Raw genomic sequence first — 23,397 nt, forward strand, 5'->3', positions numbered from 1 at the left:
TTATCTTATGAGCTTAGGATCATATTCCTTACCTTTATTTTCAGCTTTTGATTATATTGAATAATTGAATAATTATTCAATTAAATAATATTGAATCAAAATTTATTTCATTGCTTGGAGCTCTGCTGTCTGCATCTTAAGCTAATATCTACATTTATTGATTTTTTCCTCACTCTGAGCATGCATTTATTCTGTATCAGTAACACTGGCCGCACTGCTACTGAACAGTGTTTCTGCTTCCTAGCTTTGTGCGACCTTGGGCAAGTTCCTCAGCCTCTTTAAGACTCACTTTCCATGTTAGTCAAATAGAGCTCTGCAACAAGATCTCAGTTGGGTGAGGCAGGATATAAATAAATGTATGTGTATCTCTCTTTTTAAAATTAGCAACCAGTGACTGAGCACATAATACCGCAGTGTGCCAAGCACTTCATATGGATTGTGTTTGAGTTGTCTGAGATAAGTAGTGCTATTTTATCCTCATTTACCTGACAAGGAAACTGAGACTTGGGTACTTAAGGTGCCTCCGCTAGTTAAGGGGCTGGGCCAGATTGAAGGCCCAGCCCAGACGCAGCTAGTGCCCTCGCTCTTGACCAGCCCTGCTCACCTCAGAAGCCTGCCTCCTCCCTGGGGTTGTCTCAGTCCTTACATGAAATAATTCCTGGAGAACACGTGCTACCCCTGGGTTGCACTGACTAATGGTTCTCCCTGCTTTTTAAATGAAAGTGTTTTTAGGGCCTACGTTTGATCTCTATCTTTAGGTTTTGACTGATAAATATTTTTCTTTTTGGGTCTTCAAGACCATTAATACACGCCATTTTGGTGCCTTAGAAACGGTTTTGTTGTTACTGCTGCAGCATAATAGTTCTTCCCAAAGCCTTTCCCCACTTACGCTGTTGGAGAACTTCTGTTTCCTTGTGGTTTACATGAGCTTTGGGTCAATAGCCTTCTGAGTTCTGGATTCAAACTGTAAGTAAAGTGGTTGAGTGTGGGAGCAGTGGCTGTGGTCTTGAGTCCAACGTGGCAGCAGTAGTTTTTAATTTCCCATTCTAATGTCAGTAACAGACATCCATAGGGTGCCCTCCCTGACAGGTATGTGAGCTGTATCTAGTGTTCCTCCCATCTTCCCCGCCGCTCTCCCCGCTTTGGCCTCAAGACTGGCAACACTTCACATCTCCCTGGGATGAGCAAGTAGTTCAGTCATTCACTCCCTGAGACTTCAGGAGCTAAAGTGAGGAAGCATTAGGGCTGGTAAGAAAGAAGATAAGACCCAAGTTGAAAACCTAGAAAATAGCTGGCTAGTTCTCTTCAAAGTTTTTAAGAGGGAAAGACAGAGGAACTGCCTTGGGTATAAAGGAGACAAAATGGACAGGACAGCGTAATGCCATGTGTGGTCCTAGACTGGATGCTGGTCTAGAAAGTGGTCACAAGTGGGAAAGCCATTGAAATGTAAATGAGGTCTGGGGACTCATCCTGTCCTGCTGACTTACCAGGTGTAAACTCCTGGAGGTCAGAGGCCACCTCCTATTCACCTCGTTGCCCTCCCAGTACATACCACATCCTCACAATGGCACTGAGCTCGCCAGTTGCGTTGGTTTGAATTTTTCCCTCTAGAAGAAAAGACATTCACTTAGTTCATAAAAATCTCCACATAACTGAAATTCTTTCTGAAGTAGAAAATGTTGTCTTCTCCCAAAAATAGAAAGAGAAGCCATTAGGATCACTGCCATGATACCAAGTTTTGGTGAGTGAAAGAATCCAGCGCAAGGAGCGGGGTGTTTCTTTGAAGCCGCCCTTGCTGAGCATCTTCTGTTAGGTTCTTAGAAGAACCGGCCTGCAAGTTCTCTAACCAGAGAAGACACAAGGTGCCAGACAAAGAAGACTGTGCTGTCACTTTTCTTTTGCTGGTTCATTGTGGCACAGCCAATTTTTAATTTTATCAAAAGAAAGGAATCAAAAGAAATGTTACCTGAAGTGATTGTTTACTCTCGAGTGTATTCAGATAGTTACAGCTGCACACCTTGCCCAGCTAGAGCCCACGTCCGCCTCGGGCAGACTCCTGGTGGGGAGGAAGGTATGACTATTCATGCATGATCAGGAGTCTGTTTTGGTGAAGCTACCCATTGTTGGCATTTGATACGTTCAAGGACAGTCGCCACATCCTGAGAGACAGTGTGAAGTGGTAGAGTGAGAAGGCCTAGTTCAGAGTGATCATGCTCAAGGTTGCTTTGTGCTCTTGGCCATGCCACTTGACTTCTATTAGCCTCAATTTTTCTGTTTGTAAAATGGAATTGTAGAAACCGTAGCTTGTCTCATACCATCATAGTGTCATCGAGAAGATGAAATGAGGTAGTATATGCGAAACATTGGTTTTAAAGACTATGTTGGGATTACCCAGATGGGGAAATAGCACCTGGTATTGTCATTTACTCATGACCAAGGAGGTAGTCAGTCTCAAATATCAGTCCTGACTACATACCTGGGCTCTCTGGCAGGAGATGCGAGACTCAGAGTAGATGTGGGCCTTTGGGATTTACCAGGTGGGCTTTATTGGAAGAATTATGTTTAGAGCCATTAAGGAAATCCGGGTGAGATTGCAAATCTGTTTCCTAGAATTCCAAAGGCTTTTAAACACTGATTCCTTGAAAATGACACAGAATTTCAATGATTTTGGCATAGTATAATCACCTTTTAATGTTTTAATATTTTTTAAGCTACAACCTAGGCTTCCAGGTAATATAAACTAGAAAGAATAAAAAACATTTCATATTCCTTAAAGGAGAAGAGTGAAGCCGCACCCTCAGTTGCCATTCTTCCTTTCTCAGAAGCTAAGTTCTATAATCTGAAAAACCTGACAGTCCATATTGAGGGTTTATTGTAAGGTAGTAAAACCAGATTTTATATCGCATTTATTCCTACAACTTCTGATGTGCTTCCAAAAATGGTATTAAGGCAGCAGCTGAGGAAATTTTATGAGATAATGAAGCAGAACAGTTACTGAAAGCCATCTGCTCAGTTGTTTACAAACTTGCTTCAATACTTCAGAGGCAGTGGTAGGGTACGTGTCTGAACTTCACAAGCTGCACTAGGTAGAACTAAATGGAGTGCGCCTGGGCTGGGCTGAGCTCGGTCCCTCTCTGTGCAGTGTGAGCGGTTGCCAGGCAGGCCTGTTGGAAGCCAGCAGAAAGCACCACACAGAGGTGATTATGTGCCACCATCTGTCACGCTTCAAGCCTACCATACAGCATGGCTAATCAGCCTTGGCAGGATGATGGATGAACAGCAGCAGCTGCCAAAAGCCACTGTTGGCAAACAGTCCTGAAGTTAAGAACTTTTTCCCCCTCTGTCTTCCTCTCCAGGGTCCTGCTGCGTGTCCGCATGCTGTACTACCTAAGACAAGAAGTTATAGGAGACCAGGCAGATAAGATCTTAGAGGGTGCTGACTCAAGGTTAGTGCGAGCTCACATTGGTTCTTTGCCTGCGTGCAGTAGTCCGGGTAGTCGGAAAACATCATGGGTCATGTTTCAAAACCTTCACAAACCATTAGAAGCACACCTTTTTTGCATCTTGATGCAGTGTTTGTTCTATGAGCATGGGGAAGTGATGAGAATCGGGAAAAGCCTGTTTGTGTGTGTGTGCGCGTGTAAAAAAAAAAGGTGTGAACTAAATTACTGGTGTTCTGAGATGACATTTAAAATGGGACACCGGGTGACAAAGTCCATTTCTGGTCATGGTGGGAAGTGACTAACTTTGCCATTTCTTTTAGCCTTTGTTCTTTCCTCTCCATGATGCTCAGGTGCTTGTTGTGGGAGTGGGGCACGTGAGTGTGTGTGTCATGTTCATTGCCTGGCATTCTTTTTTAATACTAGTATTTATTTTAAATATTTTGTAAACTATTGTCTTTATAGTGAAGCCGATGTGTGGATACCTGAGCCTTTCCATGCTGAGGTCCCTGCAGATTGGTGGGATAAGGAAGCCGATAAGTCCCTCCTAATTGGGGTGTTCAAACACGGTAAGTGACATGTCCATTTGACCGCATCTTGACCATGTGGCTTTGTCTTTATTTAGAGCTCTTTGCATATTCTTTCCAAAGTCATAATATTAACAAGGATAGTTCCAAAGGACTCTTGGCATCTCCCATTTTCCTGCACTAAAAATCTAATATGAACTGTAAATATCAGATGCTGTTTTTAAATGTTTGTTGAGTATTTGAGAAAAAACATTTCTTTCTTGGCTGTAAATAAAACCAAAACCATATTTGTTTTAATAATAGCCAAATTGTCCTATAGCTCTCCCTAAACTTTGCTTCCAGCACGGCTCCCCTTGCTAACTCTGCCAACCCGTGTCAAAGTGGACGGTGGGCTTAACCTCTGCTATTAATCTGTACAAGTGCCTCCTGGGCTTTGTTCCAAGCAATATTTCACAAATGTCAGTGCTGAGAACTCAGCTCCCCTGAGTGGGATGCAGCCTTGTTAACTTTGAAAGGCTGGGGATGCAGAACTGGCATGATATATACAGTGAGCGATTCCTGATTATAATCCCAATTCTCTGGAGGTTGCCGAGGTAGTCCCAGCAGCCCAGCCTGACTAAAGGGGAGAGTGATGGCTTATAAAACCTTTCATGATTATAGTTTGGCTTGCGGCTCTACAGCAGTTAGGAGCGGTGTGTGTAGTACACATCCTAATTGAATTGTGCTGTTCTGCCTGTGTACTGCAGCCGTGTTTTGTGAGTTCAGCCTAAAAATCATTTTCCCGCAGTGCACTGTTGGGATCTGCCATTTCCCATTTAGTCAACTTGGGCAGTCAAAAAGCAAATTGCAGTTTGAAAACCATAGAGGGAACAGTGTCATCTTACTGACATGCATCATCCTCAACCTAATAAGACAGGTTCACAAGCCTGACGTAGACAGGGGTTTTCAGCCAGCGGTGGAAGTTTCTGCAGAACTGAGGCTGCTCACCAGAAGGAAGGGATGGACTTAGAGTACCTCTGTGGAGGTTGTGAAGGAACATCTTTTAAATGTCAAGCAAAATTAGATCTTGGGGGAAATAGGGTCAGAAATCTTCCCAGGCATCTCGCAGTTATTCTAAACCCATTTTTCTCTTTATATTTGTGGCCATTCTGGTAATACCCTTGGAATGTAACTTGGCCCCCCAAAATCTGCTCTGGAATGAAGCAGTCATAGGATGCTCTACTAAAACAAGGTTCTTTAAAATAGAACATTAAATGATCCTCTTGATTGAGAAATGAAGTTCATGTGTTGTGGCAGTGCTGTGATTTTGTCAGTGACGGGTCTTTCATTGTCTCTGGGTGTCCTCTGGGCCGGTGGGGATGGCATAGGCTATGAGAAGTACAATTCCATGCGAGCTGACCCCGCACTGTGCTTCCTGGAACGAGTTGGGATGCCTGATGCCAAGGCCATAGCTGCTGAGCAGAGAGGAACAGACATGCTAGCAGATGGTGGTGACGGGTAAGAAGGACATTTTAAAATTTTAATAAACTTTACATCGGTATTGCATCTATTGGCAGGGTTCAGTTCTTACACTGCACAATGTACTGTATTGCGTCTGATTTGAACCAAGTAACATTTACCAGTATAGTCTGAGTCTATATCATAATGATTATTTAAACACGGTAGAGTATCCAGATAATCTGAAACTTGTTTATCTGTTCCAAGTGATGACAGACTTCCCCACCCACACCCCTGGTCCTCCCACAACCCCTCCACCCATGGCTGCACATTTTAGGTGCTGACAGAATGGCTTTTGAAATTGAACCCAGAATTGAAAGTTGCATTAGGCAGTCCTCTTCAGTCTCTTCCTAGCAGTGTGATTTAAATGTTTTTTAAAATTTTATATAGGGGAGAATTTGATAGAGAAGATGAAGATCCAGAATACAAACCAACCAGAACACCATTCAAGGACGAAATAGATGTAAGAACTCGAGTATATTGCCTTTTACAGCACCAGTAAAATATTGTATGCCCATATAAGACTTGTTAAACTTTATAGATAATGACCTTTATTTTAAAAAATAAAGCAAAATGAAACCCCAAATTAAAATAATTTAGTTTCTCACTTTGCTTTCAAGGAATTTGCCAATTCTCCTGAAGATAAGGAAGAGTCCATGGAAATGCGCACCACAGGTACGGCTCCCTCAGACTCGAGGAGCAAGGCAGGCAGGCGGGCATGTGCTGCGCCGGCTGCACCGTGTCGGGGGCCTGTGGCTTTATGACGGTGGATCTCAATATGTTATTTCCTCTACACTAACTCCATTCTTTTGTGAATAATTTTAATTCCTGTTTATTGTTGGTTTTTCATTTCATTGAATTTCTTTGATAAAATAACTAGTTTTTGGATTAAGATAATTTATGAATTTATTTTATACTAGTTAGTGAAAACTTCTAAGCAACTTGAGAAATGTATCTCAAAAAAAAAAACAAACCCACCCTGAAATACATCTCTTGGGGGTTGGGCATTTGCCATGTATCTGAAATATTGCCAGTTTATAGAGAATACTGATCTTTTGTCTAATGTGAAATCATTAGCTAACAATTACGTGATTTTTTTTTTATGCTGAAGATTATTACATTATAATAGAACACTCTTATAAGGTAGTTCATGACAGAGTATGTTTATGTAAGATTGATAAATAAATTTATTTTCCCCCTAAGGATTTAAAAAAGAAATGGTTTATAATTCCCATACTAATAGCATTCTTTATTTATATTTTCAAAATGAGGACACTCTGATGCCCTTTCCCACACTGTCATTTGAATGTTAATGAGTCATCTTGTTTTGATGGAAAATCCTGTGTATAACAAGATTGCAGCTACACATTTCAAAAATATTGTTTCCACTTCCCCAGGCAAGCACAGTGAGAGTAATGCTGAGTTAGGCCAACTTTACTGGCCTAACACCTCAACCTTGACCACCCGTCTGCGCCGGCTCATTACTGCCTATCAGCGCAGCTATAAAAGGCAACAAATGAGGCAAGAGGCCCTAATGAAGACTGACCGGCGGAGACGGCGGCCTCGAGAGGAAGTGAGAGCACTAGAAGCGGAAAGGGAAGCTATAATATCTGAGAAGCGACAAAAGTGAGTTTTTTTCAGGGTTTTACTCAACTCCTGATACGTTCCTCTCTGCTGTGCTCTTAGAGGCCTGCAGGTCAGCGACCATCAAAGCATTCTGTCCCCCCCCACCCCCAAAATAAGTTTAGGGCCAAAGAGGAAATAGTAAACTTGAAGCCTTTTTACTTAAGTACAATTGAAGCTAATATCTTCTTTTCTAATAGGTGGACAAGACGAGAAGAGGCTGATTTTTACCGTGTGGTATCCACTTTTGGGGTTATTTTTGACCCTGTGAAACAACAGTTTGATTGGAACCAATTTCGAGCCTTTGCCAGACTGGACAAGAAGTCTGATGAAAGTTTGGAGAAATACTTCAGTTGTTTTGTGGCCATGTGTAGGCGAGTGTGTCGAATGCCCACTAAGCCAGATGATGGTAGGTCTATTCAGTAACAAAAGTTCATACTAAAAGGCCAGTAAAGTGAAAAATAAGAGAGTGAACAATTTAAAGCCTACTTGGGTTTTTCCCAAGTAAATACGATTATTTTCATGTTTTCAGAACCACCCGACCTCTCCATGATCGAGCCAATCACAGAAGAGCGTGCCTCTAGAACTCTCTACCGGATCGAACTGCTCCGGAAAATACGTGAGCAGGTTCTTCATCACCCACAGCTGGGGGAGAGGCTGAAGCTCTGCCAGCCGAGCTTGGACTTGCCAGAGTGGTGGGAATGTGGAAGGCATGATCGAGACTTGCTGGTGGGTGCTGCTAAACACGGGGTCAGTCGGACAGACTACCACATCCTCAATGACCCTGAGCTGTCCTTCTTGGATGCACATAAAAATTTTGCTCAGAACAGAGGGTCTGGTAATATATCAACCTTGAATCCCTTGGCAGTTGGGTTTGGCCAGATTCCTGCAGTCATCTCCTCCACTCACATTCATGATGAAAAGGTGATGGGACAAACTGAAGGCAAAGGGGAGGAGACTGAAAACGCAGCTGCCCAAGAGAAACCTGCAGTGAAAGAAGAGGAGGAAGAAACCGAGAGTGGGGAAAAGGACAGCAAGCAGGAATGTGAGGCTGAGGCCAGCTCTGTAAAAAATGAGCTGAAAGGTATGGAGGTCAGTGCAGACACAGGGCCCAAGTCAATTTCAGAGAAAGGTTCTGAAGAGGACGAAGAAGAAAAGCTGGAGGATGATGATAAGTCAGAAGAATCTTCCCAACCTGAAGGTAATGCCTCGCTACCCAGCCCCTCTCCTTTCATAAGGGCAGTGGCAACATGCGAGTTTTCATGTCACATGACAAGAGCTCTTTCTTGTTTCTTTAGGGTAGTCAGTGTACATTTTCCTCTGTGAAGGGATAATTTTAGGTTATGTTTAGATGTATGTTCTGCTCTGATAAGGCATGGAAACATGATATTTCAAACAACTTAAACTCTCAAGAGTTTTATGGACATACAATCTCTGAATTAAAGATAGGGGTTAACTGTATAGGAGCAGTATATTAAAAATTCCAAGTGATTTTAATTTGGACAATTAAATGTAAGGGAGAAGTCATTCACTGAGTAAATATCAGTAGCTGTAAATATCGGTAGCTATTTTTAAACAAATAATGCTTGATTAATACAATTTTAATTTAGAAGTAAAAAGTAGGAGTAGAGTCTGAAAAGAACCAGTTTTCTAAGTCACAAAATCAGGCATATCTTACTGTCTCTTGGAGCTGGAACTTTGAACTTAGCTGATACCTTAGCCCTTTTTCCTGTGTGGAAAACATGGGTTCTTGAGTGAGAGGCTTGGTTGTCCTTCCGGTGCCTCTGAGATGTGCTTGCACAGTGTCTGATGACTAGTGATGTAACCTCCCTATGCCTCTGCTGCTTCATCTATAAAATGGGACTAACCATTTACATGAAATAGCTATTACAAGCTTTAAATGACAAGATTTGTGAAATGCCTGTTACCGTTCTAGCCACATTGTAGGCGCTCAGTAAAATGGAGCGGACTGGGCTCTGATTGGGCTCAGTTTGTTGGAGCGTCATCCCATACACCAAAAGGTTGTGGGTTCAATTCCTAGTCAGGGCACATACCTAAGTTGCTGATTTGATCCCCGATTGGGACATATACTGGACGCAGCCACTCAGTGTTTTTCTCTGACATCAATGTTTCTCTCTTCCCCACCCCCATCCCTTTGTTTCTTCTCTCTCTCTCTCTCTTTGTCCCTCCCTCTCTCTCTAAAATCAATAAACATGTCCTCAGATGAGGATTAACAAATTTTTTTAAATAGGGCAGATTGGTATTCAGTTTTTCATCATGTCCTTTCTAAACTTCTTTTTCAGTGGTATCCTGGTTGTGAGTAATGCACTTTAACTCATTTCTCAGCAGGAGCTGTCTCTAGAGGGAAGAATTTTGATGAAGAAAGCAATGCTTCTATGAGCACTGCTAGGGATGAAACCCGAGATGGATTCTACATGGAGGATGGAGATCCTTCAGTAGCTCAGCTCCTTCATGAAAGAACATTTGCCTTCTCATTTTGGCCTAAGGTTGTTTTTTTGTTGTTTTGTTGTGTTGACCAAAAAAAAAGAGTGGGATGGAAGATACTGTTCTGACTTGATTTTTCAAATAATTTTAAGCTAAACTTTGGCACAATGTATAAAGACTGTAGATTTTATTTGTGTGTTTTAAAGAATGAGCTAGAAAAGCCCAAAGAAAAAACTCTGTAGAATACTTTTGTAATAGGATAGGAAGTGTGACATGAAGGAAAGATAATAAGCAATAGAACCATTTATACAAACCTTTTGCTTTGTGAGGTATTTTAGGGTGGTAAGCATATTATCCAGTATATGTGATTATTGTTTCAGCAGATTCACCCTTTGGCGGTATAAAGTGTGTGACTTTAAAAAGAGATGTTTTATTGAGATAAAATACACATAACATGAAATTTATGACCTTAACAAAATTTAAGTGTATAGATTAGTAGTCTTAAGAATAGTTATATTGTTGAGAAGCAGATCTCTGGAACTTTTCAGTCTTGTGTGACAGAAACTTTATACCCATTAAACAGCTCCTTCCCCTTGCCCCTGGCAACTACTATTCCACTTTTTGTTTTGGTGAATTTGACTTCTTTAGATACCTCATATGAGTGGAACCATACAGTATTTTCTCCTTTTGTGGTTGTCTAATTTCACTTAGCATAATGTCCTCAAGGTTTACCCATATGACAGGATTTCCTTCCTGCCTAGGGATGAATTGTATTCAATTGTATGCATATACTATAGTTTATTTGTTAACCCATTATTGGGGCATTTGTGTTCCTTACATGCCTTTGTTCATTATAGTGCTGCTGTGAACATGAGCATTAATATCTCTTTGGGACCCTGCTTTTGGTTCCTTTGGATATGCACTCAGAAGTGGGGTTGTGGGCTAATGCGGTAGTTCTAGAGTTAATGTTTTGAGGAATCTCCATACTGTTTTTTTTATAGTGATTACACCAATTACAGTCCCACCAACAATGCACAGGAGAAAATGTGTGGACTTGTAAAACTGTGTTCTAATTTTTTTCTTTTAGTTTGAAATAGAGCTTTCAGATTTAAGACAAGTTTCATATATTTAGAAACTTAGTCATCTTCATTCGGGAGGAGGTGGGCTATTAACCCATTTGGTCCAATATTTTATGCAGTAATTACAAATGTAGTTATCTATAACTGAAAGCAAAAAACGAAATTACTTTTTTTGGCTAACTAGTATAATTTTATAATAAATCCCTATATAATTTGGGTCTGTTTTTCAGGGTGGGGAAATAATTATCCTAATTACTGTAGCAGGGCTGTCTGGTTTAAAACAGACAACACAAAAACAGCTTTAGTCGACTCATCCCTAGGCTGGCCTTCCATACTGCTAGTTGCGTAAGAAATCATGTGAAATTTTTAACTGAAAAGTGTACTGTCAAAGACATCTTTCTCTATATGCCCTCTCGCTTCCCCCATTATGCTAATCTCCCTTGTCCGGTATAGAAGGGAGCTCCCCAGATCAGTCAGGTCTATAGTAGCAGGCAGGCACTTTTAATCGATGGAAACTGGGTCTAAGAGCTGTAATTAGAAATTTTTAATGTACACGCTTCAATGAAACTTGAAGTGATAATAGGTAGGGAATGCAAATTGACATTCATTAGGTGTTCCTAGGCTGGTGCCCATTTTGTAATGCTGAACTTTATTAATAGTGACGCTAATGATGTCCCTTTTCCTGGGATAGGCTGTGATCCTGCCTGTGGATCTGAAGCACCAGAGCATTCAGAAGCTAAATGCAGGTTCCATTGTTACCTGCTGACATTTACCACCAATTCTTCAGCTTGAATAAAAGTTACTTTTAAAATATGGGAACATTTTAGAGGTGGTGGTCCTGCAATGCTTCCTAATTTATGAGATTCCATGTTCATAATTGCAGAATATTAGGTTTTCTGTATTAGCGCCACCTGAGGACCTTCCTCCATGGCAAGGCAACTTTGATGGAATTTATTTATTTACTTGCTTGTTTGTTTTTTGTTTTCTTGTACAATTTGCCCACCAATTGACTTCTAAACCTTTTTTAGCATCTTGATAGAAATACTTATCTACTAATTTTCACTAAGCCTTCATTGCAATTTCATGTGACTTTCTTCTCCCTCCAGGATCGAGTAATGATAAACCGATTAGACAATATCTGTGAAGCAGTGTTGAAAGGCAAATGGCCAGTAAATAGGCGCCAGATGTTTGATTTCCAGGGCCTCCTCCCTGGGTACACACCGCCCACCGTGGACAGTCCCCTGCAGAAGAGGAGTTTTGCGGAGCTCTCCATGGTCGGCCAGGCCAGCGTCAGTGGGAGTGAGGACCTCACGGCTTCTCCGCAGCTGTCAAAGGTAGGTCAGAGCAGTTTGTATTTGCATTTTAGAGTTCAGCTCCCTAAATCTTTTCCTAGTTTGGAAGCTTGTGTTTCACTGGTCCTACTTAGAAATATGGCTACTGTTTCCTCAGCTCTGTTGAACACTCATGAATGTTTAATTCCTTATACTTCATGTTCTTTAGTTCTGAAAGCAAGCTCATATCGCAGATCCAGTTTGGGCTCATTGCTTTGTTGGAATTTTTCAATAGGAAGATGCCCTCAACCTCTCTGTCCCTCGCCAGCGGAGGAGAAGGAGGAGAAAAATAGAAATCGAGGCCGAAAGAGCTGCCAAGCGGAGAAACCTCATGGAGATGGTCGCCCAGCTTCGGGAGTCTCAGGTGGTCTCCGAAAATGGACAAGAGAAAGTTGTAGATTTATCAAAGGCCTCAAGAGAGGCAACAAGCTCTACCTCAAATTTTTCATCTCTTACTTCAAAGTTTATCTTGCCTAATGTCTCGACCCCAGTGTCTGATGCCTTTAAGACTCAGATGGAGCTGCTCCAGGCAGGGCTGTCACGCACGCCCACGAGGCATCTGCTCAATGGCTCCCTGGTGGATGGAGAGCCTCCAATGAAGAGGAGGCGGGGGCGGAGGAAAAACGTGGAGGGCCTCGATCTGCTTTTCATGAGCCACAAACGGACATCATTGAGTGCAGTAAGTTCAGACGCTCCCTCCCATTGTCTGTGCCCATGTCGGCAGCCAAGGTCCCTGCACTGCCGGTGATGCTGGCCTGTGTCCCTCTCAGGGACGTGGCATTACAGCCGGCTTCTTCCACCAAAGAAATAGGATTAGAGTGAACAGAGTCGTGTCTGGGCTGGAAAATTGTGTTGAGTATTGATACAGATCACTCACCCTGAACCAAATGTAGCTGGAGGATTTATTCTTCCCAAGATTCTGCTATATTGATTGTTCTCAGAAGACTAGCCCAAAACAGAAACATGTTCTCTGGAGCCTGTAATTGTTATCTCTGAATAATTGTGGTAGAAAAAGCTCATGCCCTTAAAAATACTGATACATTTTGGGCCTGGGGTTTATTAGATTAGTATGAATGTTTAGTTTCAGACTTAAAATATGTATTCATATATCAAGTAAGGAATTGCAAATTCTCCTACCTCCATAACTGGATATTTTGAAAATATCAACTGAATCAAAATATGTGCTTAGGTAGGTGTGAATGAAAAGTATATGCCAAAAGATTTTGACTTTTTTTTTTTTTTCCAATTCAAAGGAAACAAATGCATTATAATCAAAACTGTCTTCCCTAATCTGTGTCAACCACGCCCCCTAAAAATGAGCTAGCTAACGGTGAAGATTTTACCCCAAAGAGCCTGATTGTATGCGGCTCCTTTTTAAAGCTGATTAGTACTAGATATCTTTTGCCTATTGATTCGAAACCCAAATCATCAACATAGTGGCACTAAGGCTTTCTGTCTGTGCCCGAGGGGCTGGCACTCCAGCAAAATGGGACGATTGCCCTGGGCTGCAGGACCCAGTGTGGGGAGCCCTGCAGTTTGAAATGGCGGGGGGCCATTATTTGTTTTAATATTCTTTTTCTCATTCTGTTCCATCCCTTTTATTATTTTCCAATTTTCTATTTCTTGAACCTAGAGAAAGCTTAATAACTTAGAAGGGTAGAAAAAGGTGTGGTTGAATTAAAGCCTAGAAATTACAAAATAGCATTCACTGAAATTTGCACCCTGGTGAGATCTGAGTAAAATAGAAGCATCCAGGTGGTTAAAGTTAATTTTCAAAATTTATTGTCAGTGCTCCAGTTGCAAAAGTGGTCATGTTTGTTGAGCATATGATTACTTTTGGAACCCTGTGAAAATAAATCTTTCATTGGGTCAGCTGTGGCCGGTTGATCCCTAAGTTAAATGCCATTTCTAGGTATGAGCTCCCCAAACTTGTATCTCTAGTTATTAGCCTTCTTGCTTAAAACCACCCTGTTAACACTTAGACAGATTTTGTTCATTGAAAATCCTTTGTCAACATCATAAATTGGGGGGTTTCTGCAGTTCACACCTCTTTAATTTACTCTTGTGCTTAATATTTGAATCATGGCACATATAGGGATTGATAGTCATTGCAACTGGTGCTATTTCCCTATTGTAATTATACACCTATAAACTTAAGTCCGATGTTATTCATTTCATATATCTTAAGCTATACCTAAGAATTTATTGATATTTTTATTTTTATAAAACTCCTAATAGATGTTAAAGGGTTTTTTTGTTTGTTTGTTTTTTCTTTTCTTTTCTTTTTTTTTTTACTTTACTGTTTTGTTGGCGTTGTGGAAGGTTATGCATTATATCAGCACTCAAACCGGAGACCGCTTTGTGCTGCCAAGAAGAGTCAGGGTGCAGCCAGCATGCATTCAGCAACATAGTGAGAGCGGGCCCTGTCCCTGTGGCACTCACTGGCATGCGAGAGTAAAGGTGCTCACACACTAACCAGCTCGGTGTTTAAGATAAATAATAATGTATCATAGTTGTGAGGTATGGCTGGAGGCTGGAGTTCGTTGTGAACCCAAAGGAAGAATGGGAATGGACAGAGGAGGCTAGGAGAAGAAACAGATGAGGAAGCACCCCTAGGGGTATTCACACTTCCTTTAAGTTTAGAAGATTGTGTAGGAGTTGGTCATTTGAAACGGGGGGGTGAGGAGAGCACGTTCAGAGGGCGTGAGGCCAGAGAGAGTCTATCGTGTTTGGTGATCTGAAAGCTGTCGGCGGGGAAGTTTAGTGAGGAGGCAAGCCTCAGCAGAGACGAGCTTGGCGATGAGGTGGGATGCAAGCCGTGGAAGGCATTGATTGCCATGCAAGAACCTGGATTTTATACTGAAGATGGTGGAGATTCAATTATCAAAATGGTTTAACTAGCAGAGTGTGACAAGGTTTTAAACTACGAAGAGTGCATTTTAGAAAATTGACTCCAGGATAGAACTGTGGAGGTTGGATTGAAGAAGAGTGGAACAGAACTAAATCAGGAAGGCTGTTTAGTAATATTGCAGTAATACAGGTGGGAAGTGCAGTAATACAGGTGAGCAGTAAGAATGGAGAAATAGGCTGATATAAATGATGTCAGAAAGTTGACAAACCAGTTTGAGGACCAGTAGATGGATGATGGTAAGAGTGTAGACTTCAGTTGATCTTCGGTGTTGCCGCACATACCTAACAAACAGTACTGTACCATCAATGAAATTGTGCTGTTCACAGAGTGCCATAAAGCTATGTATAAACTGGCTTTTGGAACATTTCTTTAATTAAAATTTTTAATGGAATTTATCTGTGTTCTCCAAGAGAGATTGAGAGGCTGCCTTTGTGCATACAAGGCTCAGGCTGCGCTGCCCATGTTGTATGCCTGGTGGCTTGCTTAGGGTCTCAAAATGTGGAGCATGATGGACTGTGACTTTTCTACCTAATTACTAATTCTACGACATGAAGGATGATGTTAAAGTTCATCCTCTAATACAGTAGCTCTTCGAAAACGGACATTGTTTTAAGTAACTTTTTTCTCTTTTTGAGCAAAGATCCATTGTGCTAGGGTAGCATTTCCTTGGGATAGTATGTTGCCAGAATCTCTCTCCTCATGTGAGAATTCAGACTCTTGTCAACTTTCTGCAGGAGGATGCTGAGGTGACCAAAGCTTTTGAGGAAGATATAGAGACCCCACCAACAAGAAACATTCCTTCTCCTGGACAGCTGGACCCCGACACACGAATCCCTGTTGTAAATCTTGAAGATGGGACGAGGCTGGTGGGGGATGACGCTCCTAAAAATAAGGACTTAGTTGAATGGCTGAAGGTGCACCCTACTTACACTGTTGATTTGCCAAGTTACGTACCAGTAAGTATAATGGAGCTTGGAGTAAGAAGAATCTTGCTAGGACAATCCCTTTTACTTTCCTGTACAACACAGAAATACCTGGTCCCTCTGTCTTTAGCTTAAATGTCTTCTCGTCTCAAATGTTTTTCAGTTTTTGTTGTATAATTCTACATTCGAGAAACTAGCTGCAGGTCTATCCCATGTGAAGGACAGGCAGCCTTGTAGTTATTTGAAGACATCTATTATGCATTTTCTTACTGTCTCCCCTTCCCACCAGACTGACATGATTTCTTCAGTTATTCTCTGCCTGGCGTGGTTTCCAGGTGGTCTCATTACTAGGCTAACACTCGTGAATGCACTTTAATTGGTCTCCAGTCCAGGTCCGACCTGCTCAGAATAGTATGATGTTACTTGCAGAGATTTCGACCAGCTCATGTAGCCCATGACTTTATTGGCTTCTTTTTCAAGCAGCTAACACTTAGCCTTAGTTTAAACATTAGACAGTATCTCCAGATGATTTGTCACGTAAACTGCTTACTAGCTAGCAATGCAAATCTTTTACTCCCGTACTTAAATGTGATTGATTTTGAAAAACTTAAATGTTGGATTTTGCATTTATTTTGTTAAGTTTAGCCTGAGTTGAGTTCCTGCCACTCAGAATGGCCCTTCTGCAAGGGTCATTTTATCCTTGGTTCTTCTCATGTACAGCCTTGTGTCATAGATGTGATACCATATCTGCATTCATTCATGTCACTGCATAGAAATTAGCAAAGGTACTAGAGAAAATTTTCTTCAAAAATACAATGACTTGGTTAAATATTTGAAGAAAAGATTTTAAGTGGGGTTACTGGTAGGCAGAAGGAAAAGCAGATTCTCAACTTACGTGTTTGTTTAGCTCCTTAATGCCCGGTAGGGGGATGGGCGGGAAAGTAACGCTTTTTCCTTTCAAAGAAAAACTGGTTTCTAGTAATTCAAATAATTATTAAACCTTCTATAATACTTAAATGACTTGTTTGTTATTTATACAGAAAAAAATAAGTATTAAATACAGTTTTACTAAATGCATTTTTTCTTTTGCAGAAGAATGCAGATGTGCTGTTTTCCTCATTTCAGAAACCGAAACAAAAACGACATAGATGTCGAAACCCTAATAAATTGGATATAAACACTTTGACAGGAGAGGAAAGGGTGCCTGTTGTCAATAAACGAAATGGGAAAAAGGTGACCATTGGGAAGGGGAATTGATCTATTATAAGTGTTTTATCCTGACATTTTTTATTTCTAAAAATAATTGCATTTTTTTCAGACTATATGGATATGATATATGTATGTATATGTGTATATAGTGTGATGGTAGAGGGAGAGGGAAGAACTTACATATTTTTAAAACCTGTTTCCCATGCCTCTCCCCAGATGGGTGGAGCTATGGCGCCTCCAATGAAGGATCTACCCAGGTGGCTGGAAGAAAATCCTGAGTTTGCAGTTGCTCCTGACTGGACTGATATCGTTAAGCAGTCTGTAAGTACAAGCTGTGCATAACTGTTAAGGAAGGTATCTAAATGTAACTGTTTTCTTTCTTTCCTGAATTTTTTTTTTTAATTTTCTGTTGGCCATTAACAAAGAAATAAAAGAATAGCTTAAAGGAATTGACACAATCCATCATTTTCATACATCATAAATACATTGTGTCTTGTGTCAATACATCATTAATCCAAAGTGTGTTAGTTAGCTTGGGATTTAAAAGGATTGTAGAGAAATGCGCATTCACAGTCTTGGAGATGACCTTCCCACAGGGGGAATGCCCCGGGTAATCCTAGGTTACAGCCCATCTGTGGAACACTAAGGTGGTTTAGAGTATTAAGATTAACTCTGATTTCTGATATTAAAATAAACCAGCTATTTTCAACCTTTTAAATTTTGTGGTACACATACACTAATTACTAAAATTCTGCAGCACATCAAAAAATACATTGCCAATCTGGCAAAAAAAAAAAATAGGTATAATTTTGACTGAGCTGCTGCTACTACTACTACTACCACCACCACCACCACCACCACCACCACCACTACCACCAACCACCTACCTACCCTTTTTGCTCCAAAGTGACTTTTTAAAAAATCATGTGCCTGTACTTGTATATAAGGATTTCTGGTACCAAGAATTAACCAATCAGATGCAACCTTATTATGCTGTGTGACCAATAAGACCATTTATGACCTATATATTGGGTTGTCCAAAAAGTCCATATGGTTTTTTTCTGTAAAATCAAAGACACATTTTTCATTTTCACCAATAACTTTATTGATTTGGATATTTTGAATATGTTGCCTATCTCCCACATGGTACAATGTAGATTGTTCTCAATTAATGTCTCATTTTGATCTCTATCAACTTCAACTTGGCTACCTGATCATGGAGCGTTGTCCCGCCAGAACTCTCCAGCACAGAATTTCGCAAACCTTTTTGACATGTTCAGTCAGTCATAGCACTTTCTCCACACACTGCACAAATCTTTTCTTTTGCGTTTCAGTTACATTTTACCTTTCTTGAAATAGTAAAACATAATATGCTGAAAATGTTGCGTATTTTCTTTTACCCTCAATATTAAAATGGCTGCACAAAAGTTCACCAATTTTGATTTTTTTTAATGCATGCTGATATGACAGCTGTCACAATACAATCTAACAAAATTGTTTAAAATGACATAAAGATAACTAAGTGCTACTAGAGCCAAAACCAAAGAACTTTTTGACCAACCCAGTATTTACAGTTCAAGAGAGGACACTCACACCAGGTCACTATTGTTGTGTTGCCTGTTGTCATTTTTTTTTTTTTAATTAGACAATGTAAGGGAAAAGAGATCAGTGCCCCTGACTGACAAGGTATTGAATGTTTCAAAAATGCTGCAACACACTAGTTGAAAATCACTGAAATAAACAAATAAAAAATAAAACAATTCTGCCCTGGCTGGGTGGCTCGGTTGATTGGAGCATCGTCCTAGACACCAAAGGGTTGTGGACTCAGTCCCAGGTCAGGGCATATACCCAGGTTGCAGTTCCATCCCTGGTTGGGGTGTATACAGTAGGCAACCAATTGATGTTACTCTCTCAAATCAATGATCTCTCTCTCCGCACCCTTTTCACTCCTTCTCTCCCTCTTCCTTCCTCCCTTCCTCCCACTCTCTAAAATCAGTAAATATATCCTCAGTGAGGATTAAAAAAATAAAAAATATAACAAATTCTGCCTAAATTTTATTCACTATTTCTTTTACAATTAATTTGTTAACGAGGTCTTGATTCTTGTCTGCGTCTTTTGAAGTACACAGTAAAACAGCTTGTTTTTCTTTTGGTGTATAGTATTATCAGCCTTAACATAAGTATAGTGTGCGAACTGCCACCATAATCAGAATACAGGAAGTTCCATTCCCCCCAGAATTCCTTTGTGTTACTCTCTCCCTCACTACCTCAAGCCCCTGCCAGCTGCTGATCTGTTCTCCATCTCTAGAGTTTTGGTTTTGTTTTGTTTGTTTTGAGGATGTCATAAACAGAAGCATGAAGTGTATAACCTTTTGTTTCACTTTTATTGAGATTCATCCAAGTGGTTGCATGTGTCAAAAGTTTGTTCCTTTTCATTGCTGAGCAGTCCTCTGGTTCTGTATGCAGATAAGATGACATTTACCGGATAGTGTAGCCTTGAACAGTTTATTTGCAACTCATCATAACCGTGAGCTAATGTAATGCTAAACTACAGAATTTTTTGCTTTTGTAAGTTGTATCATTGAGCTGAGTGGAAATAATTGTTTTTGTATTTCCATTCAGAATGCCAATTTTGAGATCATTCCAAAGGCCACACAAAGTAAGTTTCTTCAGCTTTTATAGCCAGTCTTTGCTTCTCCATTTCCTTCAGGGCTTTGTTCCTGAGTCCATGTTCGACCGCCTTCTCACTGGACCTGTGGTGAGGGGAGAAGGAGCGAGCAGAAGAGGAAGAAGGCCCAAGAGTGAAATTGCTAGAGCCGCTGCCGCTGCCGCCGTGGCCTCCACGTCAGGCATCAACCCTTTGTTGGTGAACAGCCTGTTTGCTGGAATGGACCTGACGAGCCTTCAGAATCTCCAGAATCTGCAGTCTCTCCAGCTGGCAGGTCTCATGGGCTTCCCTCCGGGTCTGGCAACAGCGGCCGCTGCCGGAAGCGACGCTAAGAACCCTGCGGCCGTGCTGCCCCTGATGCTGCCGGGCATGGCGGGCTTGCCCAGCATGTTCGGACTGGGCGGGCTGCTGAATAACCCTCTGTCCGCTGCTACTGGAAACACCACTACTGCTTCAAGTCAAGGAGAACCGGAAGACGGCACTTCAAAGGTAGAAGAGAAAGGCAATGAGAACGAAGAAGAGAACAAAGACTCTGAGAAAAGCACAGATGCTGTTTCGGCTACTGACTCTGCGAATGGAACTGTTGGTGCTGCTACTGCCCCGGCCGGATTGCCCTCCAACCCACTCGCCTTCAACCCTTTCCTCCTGTCCACCATGGCTCCAGGCCTCTTCTACCCATCCATGTTTCTACCTCCGGGGCTGGGAGGATTGACGCTGCCTGGGTTCCCTGCATTAGCAGGGCTTCAGAATGCCATGGGCTCCAGCGCAGAAAAGGCCCCTGACAAGGCTGAGGGGGGCACCTTTCAGGAAGAGGAGAACCCAGAAGGCAGCGACGCGGAGGAGAACCTGGACAAGACTGCGGAGTCCTCCATCCTAGAAGACGAAATAGCACAGGGTGAAGAGCTAGACTCACTTGATGGGGGGGATGAAATAGAAAACAATGAAAATGATGAATAACCAGTACCAGTTCCCGTTAAAGTGTTTAAAACTTTTGACAAGTGGTAGTCCTACTGTTTACACTCACAGTTAATGTTCATACCTAGTTTTATAAGCTGTTCTGTAACATAGTGTAGCAAAAAAAGGAAAAAAGTCCAAGTCATGTTATACAGGTGTGTCAAAAGGTATCTTGGTCATTAAGTATTGTGCAGTGCATTATTTATTATCCCTAGGAGAGATGAAATTTGAGAGGTGATCATGTCTTTTTAAGGAAACTTACATAATGCTCTGCTTTTTTTTTTTCCTCTTTCTTCTGGTACCATTGGTATTATAATAAAGAGCAATTTGTAACTTGAGTGGCACTAATGGAAGGAAGTGCTGCTCAAAGGAAGTATGAAGTTATATATTTAATTTTTTAATTTTAATTTCTTTGCTGTGAAGGTCAAGATGAAATTTACCATACATATCATACTCGCTCATTTGTTTCCTTTTTGACTGTATGGGGGTTCCCACACTTGCGCATACACACACATCCATACACCCTGACAATCTCCACGTTAGTGTGAACGTCTCTGTCCTGAGGCGCAGCAATAATAAGGCAGCTGTTGAATGTGAAGGGTCCCTTTGGAAATTAACCTACTGGGAGGGTTCTTGCCAGACAGAACTACAGTTCCATTGTCTCGTGGTCTTGTAATGCACTGGTATAAACAAAATAAATAGATGAATAAATAAAGAGTGGAAGAATAGAGAATCAGGTACCTTTTTTAAATTAAAGGACTTTGTTACTTTAGCCACAAAGCTAAAACAGCATTACCTCAGCTCTAAACTAGCCTTGAAGTTTACAGACATGACTTTGTAAATGTATTGTTTTTCTTTGTTGTGATGTCCTTTTATTTTTTTCTTTGAAAACTGCTATCATGTAAGATAAAATGTAAATTGCTGCCAACTGTAGTAATGATGCTTTTAATAAAAGTGACCCATGATATGCAGAAATGTAATTATAGAATGTAGTATGTAGGGGAACTGGTGTTCACTCTATTTTTTGTATTCGCAATAGATGCAAATACAGCATTCTGGCCTTTGTACAGTTTCTTGATGTATCCTCTTCTGCTAGATTAGCTGTTGGTAATATGCTAAACTGATTGTCTTCGGACTAGACAGGAAGAAAAACCTTAAATTACTTTCATATAATTCCACTCCAGATATCTCAGCAGAACCACACACAAAAACCTCCTATTACTCCCTCAAAAGGGCATCTGAGACTGAAAATACTTAGAAATGTGTGCAGCGTCTGATAATGTGGTACACTACAGAACAAAAGGGCAAGAGAAAAATGAGGCTTTAATAGGCACAATATCTAGGTCATTTATCCTTGGTTAATGGGTAGAAAAACACAATGCTCGAGTGTCAGCAAGGGACACAAAGGCGCTCTGGTGTCCCGCGGACCAGTGCTTCATGCCAGAAACTATGGGAAACCCATGCAGAATGAAAAGGGACCCACTTAAGCAAGCACGCCAAGTGCACACACGCACGCACAGGCTTGAGAGCTGCTGATTTGTGCACCCCTTTGTGACCTTTGATATTTAGGTAAAGTCTAATTTGAGAGCTACTGTTTTTACCTTTTTATGTCACCTGACAAAACACAAAGCCATGTTTTCATGCAGTGAAAAAGGAGAAGAGAGGTGGCTGCAGTCGGGCAAATGTGCCTCCCTCCACACCCGCCAGGGTGCCCGCGCAGCCCACTCCCACCCAGTGTGTTACAGGACAGGCCGTCTCAATGCCTTTTAGACGAGATTTGCTTAATTTATATCCCAAGGTGAAAGTGTATCCATTATGATCTGGAAAGGGAGCAACTTGATACCTCCACCTCAGAGATCCTGTGGTCGCTTTTATCGTCATTGCTATTACCACTTGCAAGTTAACAAGTGGGTGGGGTGCAGTGGAGGAAAGTGCCTTTGGAAGCGTACCCTCTGAAATGGAATTCTTGGAACGTGGAAAATAAAACTAGATCTGCATGAAGTATAGGGAATTTAAATATTTAAATACCTGAAAATTGAAGCCTTAAAATAAGATTTTAGGTACGGACACTTCTGTTTATTAAAACGAGTCATAACAGGGTCTTTTTCTAAAACTCCTAGTAGTATTCAGAGTTTTCCTATGACCTGTAAATGGAGCATACGATGTGACGATGTGTCTGTGTAGCTGTTAGAAGAAAATGCTAAGAGCAGTGATGGCCTTCAAAGCAAAGGCATCAGTTGCTGGTGGCCTGAAGGAACCCTGAGTAGACAGTCAACCGCTGGCTCTGCACTTACTGGAATTAATCTGTAATTACGGCTTTAAAGTCATTCAATTTTCCACATTGGAAAATGCTTTTTTTTTTTTTTTCCCTTCTAATGGAATTCATTCTCGATATTAGGTCTTGGATTGACCTAAGTTAGAAATACTTTGAATGCAATCTGGTACTTACTGAGTAACTTCATTGTGTGCTTAGTGGAAAGGGAGCACTGAGGTGCTAAGTGCTTTCCATGGCCTTACTGCTTAGTCATCACTTCTCTACATTTTGGAGGAAAACAGGCGGGAGTTTAAGTGGCCAACAGTAAATACAGGAGCTGCATTTGAACCCAGGTATTCTGACTTCAGAGTCTACTTACACTCTCCTACATTACTGCCTTCCATATTTTTATGTTTTTTTCCACAAACCCCTCTGTAAGGTATCTTAAATTTGAGACTGGGAATTAAAGTCTATATGAAGTAGAGCCTGGAATAGTGTGAGCTCTAAAGAAACTTGAGAGTAAGTTAACTCCCTTA

At 41.1% G+C, this 23,397-nt stretch overlaps 1 protein-coding gene across 3 annotated transcripts in view; it reads left to right on the forward strand.

Annotated features, from left to right (window-relative positions):
* Positions 1–22,029, forward strand: part of CHD7 (chromodomain helicase DNA binding protein 7) — a 198,051-nt gene extending 176,022 nt beyond the window's left edge. For 2 of the 3 annotated variants that reach the window (XM_054590164.1, XM_054590165.1), the window contains exons 24-38: positions 3,357–3,446; positions 3,906–4,009; positions 5,335–5,464; positions 5,855–5,927; positions 6,085–6,139; positions 6,862–7,090; positions 7,288–7,496; positions 7,620–8,288; positions 9,434–9,594; positions 11,718–11,945; positions 12,178–12,621; positions 15,588–15,809; positions 16,869–17,009; positions 17,202–17,306; positions 19,696–22,029. In XM_054590164.1, the coding sequence (XP_054446139.1) occupies positions 3,357–3,446; positions 3,906–4,009; positions 5,335–5,464; positions 5,855–5,927; positions 6,085–6,139; positions 6,862–7,090; positions 7,288–7,496; positions 7,620–8,288; positions 9,434–9,594; positions 11,718–11,945; positions 12,178–12,621; positions 15,588–15,809; positions 16,869–17,009; positions 17,202–17,306; positions 19,696–20,610 (3,775 nt within the window). In that variant the 3' untranslated portion in view covers positions 20,611–22,029. The remainder of the gene's footprint in view (positions 1–3,356; positions 3,447–3,905; positions 4,010–5,334; positions 5,465–5,854; positions 5,928–6,084; positions 6,140–6,861; positions 7,091–7,287; positions 7,497–7,619; positions 8,289–9,433; positions 9,595–11,717; positions 11,946–12,177; positions 12,622–15,587; positions 15,810–16,868; positions 17,010–17,201; positions 17,307–19,695) is intronic. The other variant, XM_054590166.1, reaches the window with a different exon arrangement.
* Positions 22,030–23,397: the final 1,368 nt, after the last annotated feature.

The sequence above is a fragment of the Pteronotus mesoamericanus genome, unplaced genomic scaffold, assembly GCF_021234165.1.
Source record: "Pteronotus mesoamericanus isolate MK-2021 breed Mesoamerican mustached bat unplaced genomic scaffold, CSHL_Meso_final scaffold_174, whole genome shotgun sequence".
NCBI classification, from domain to species: domain Eukaryota; kingdom Metazoa; phylum Chordata; class Mammalia; order Chiroptera; family Mormoopidae; genus Pteronotus; species Pteronotus mesoamericanus.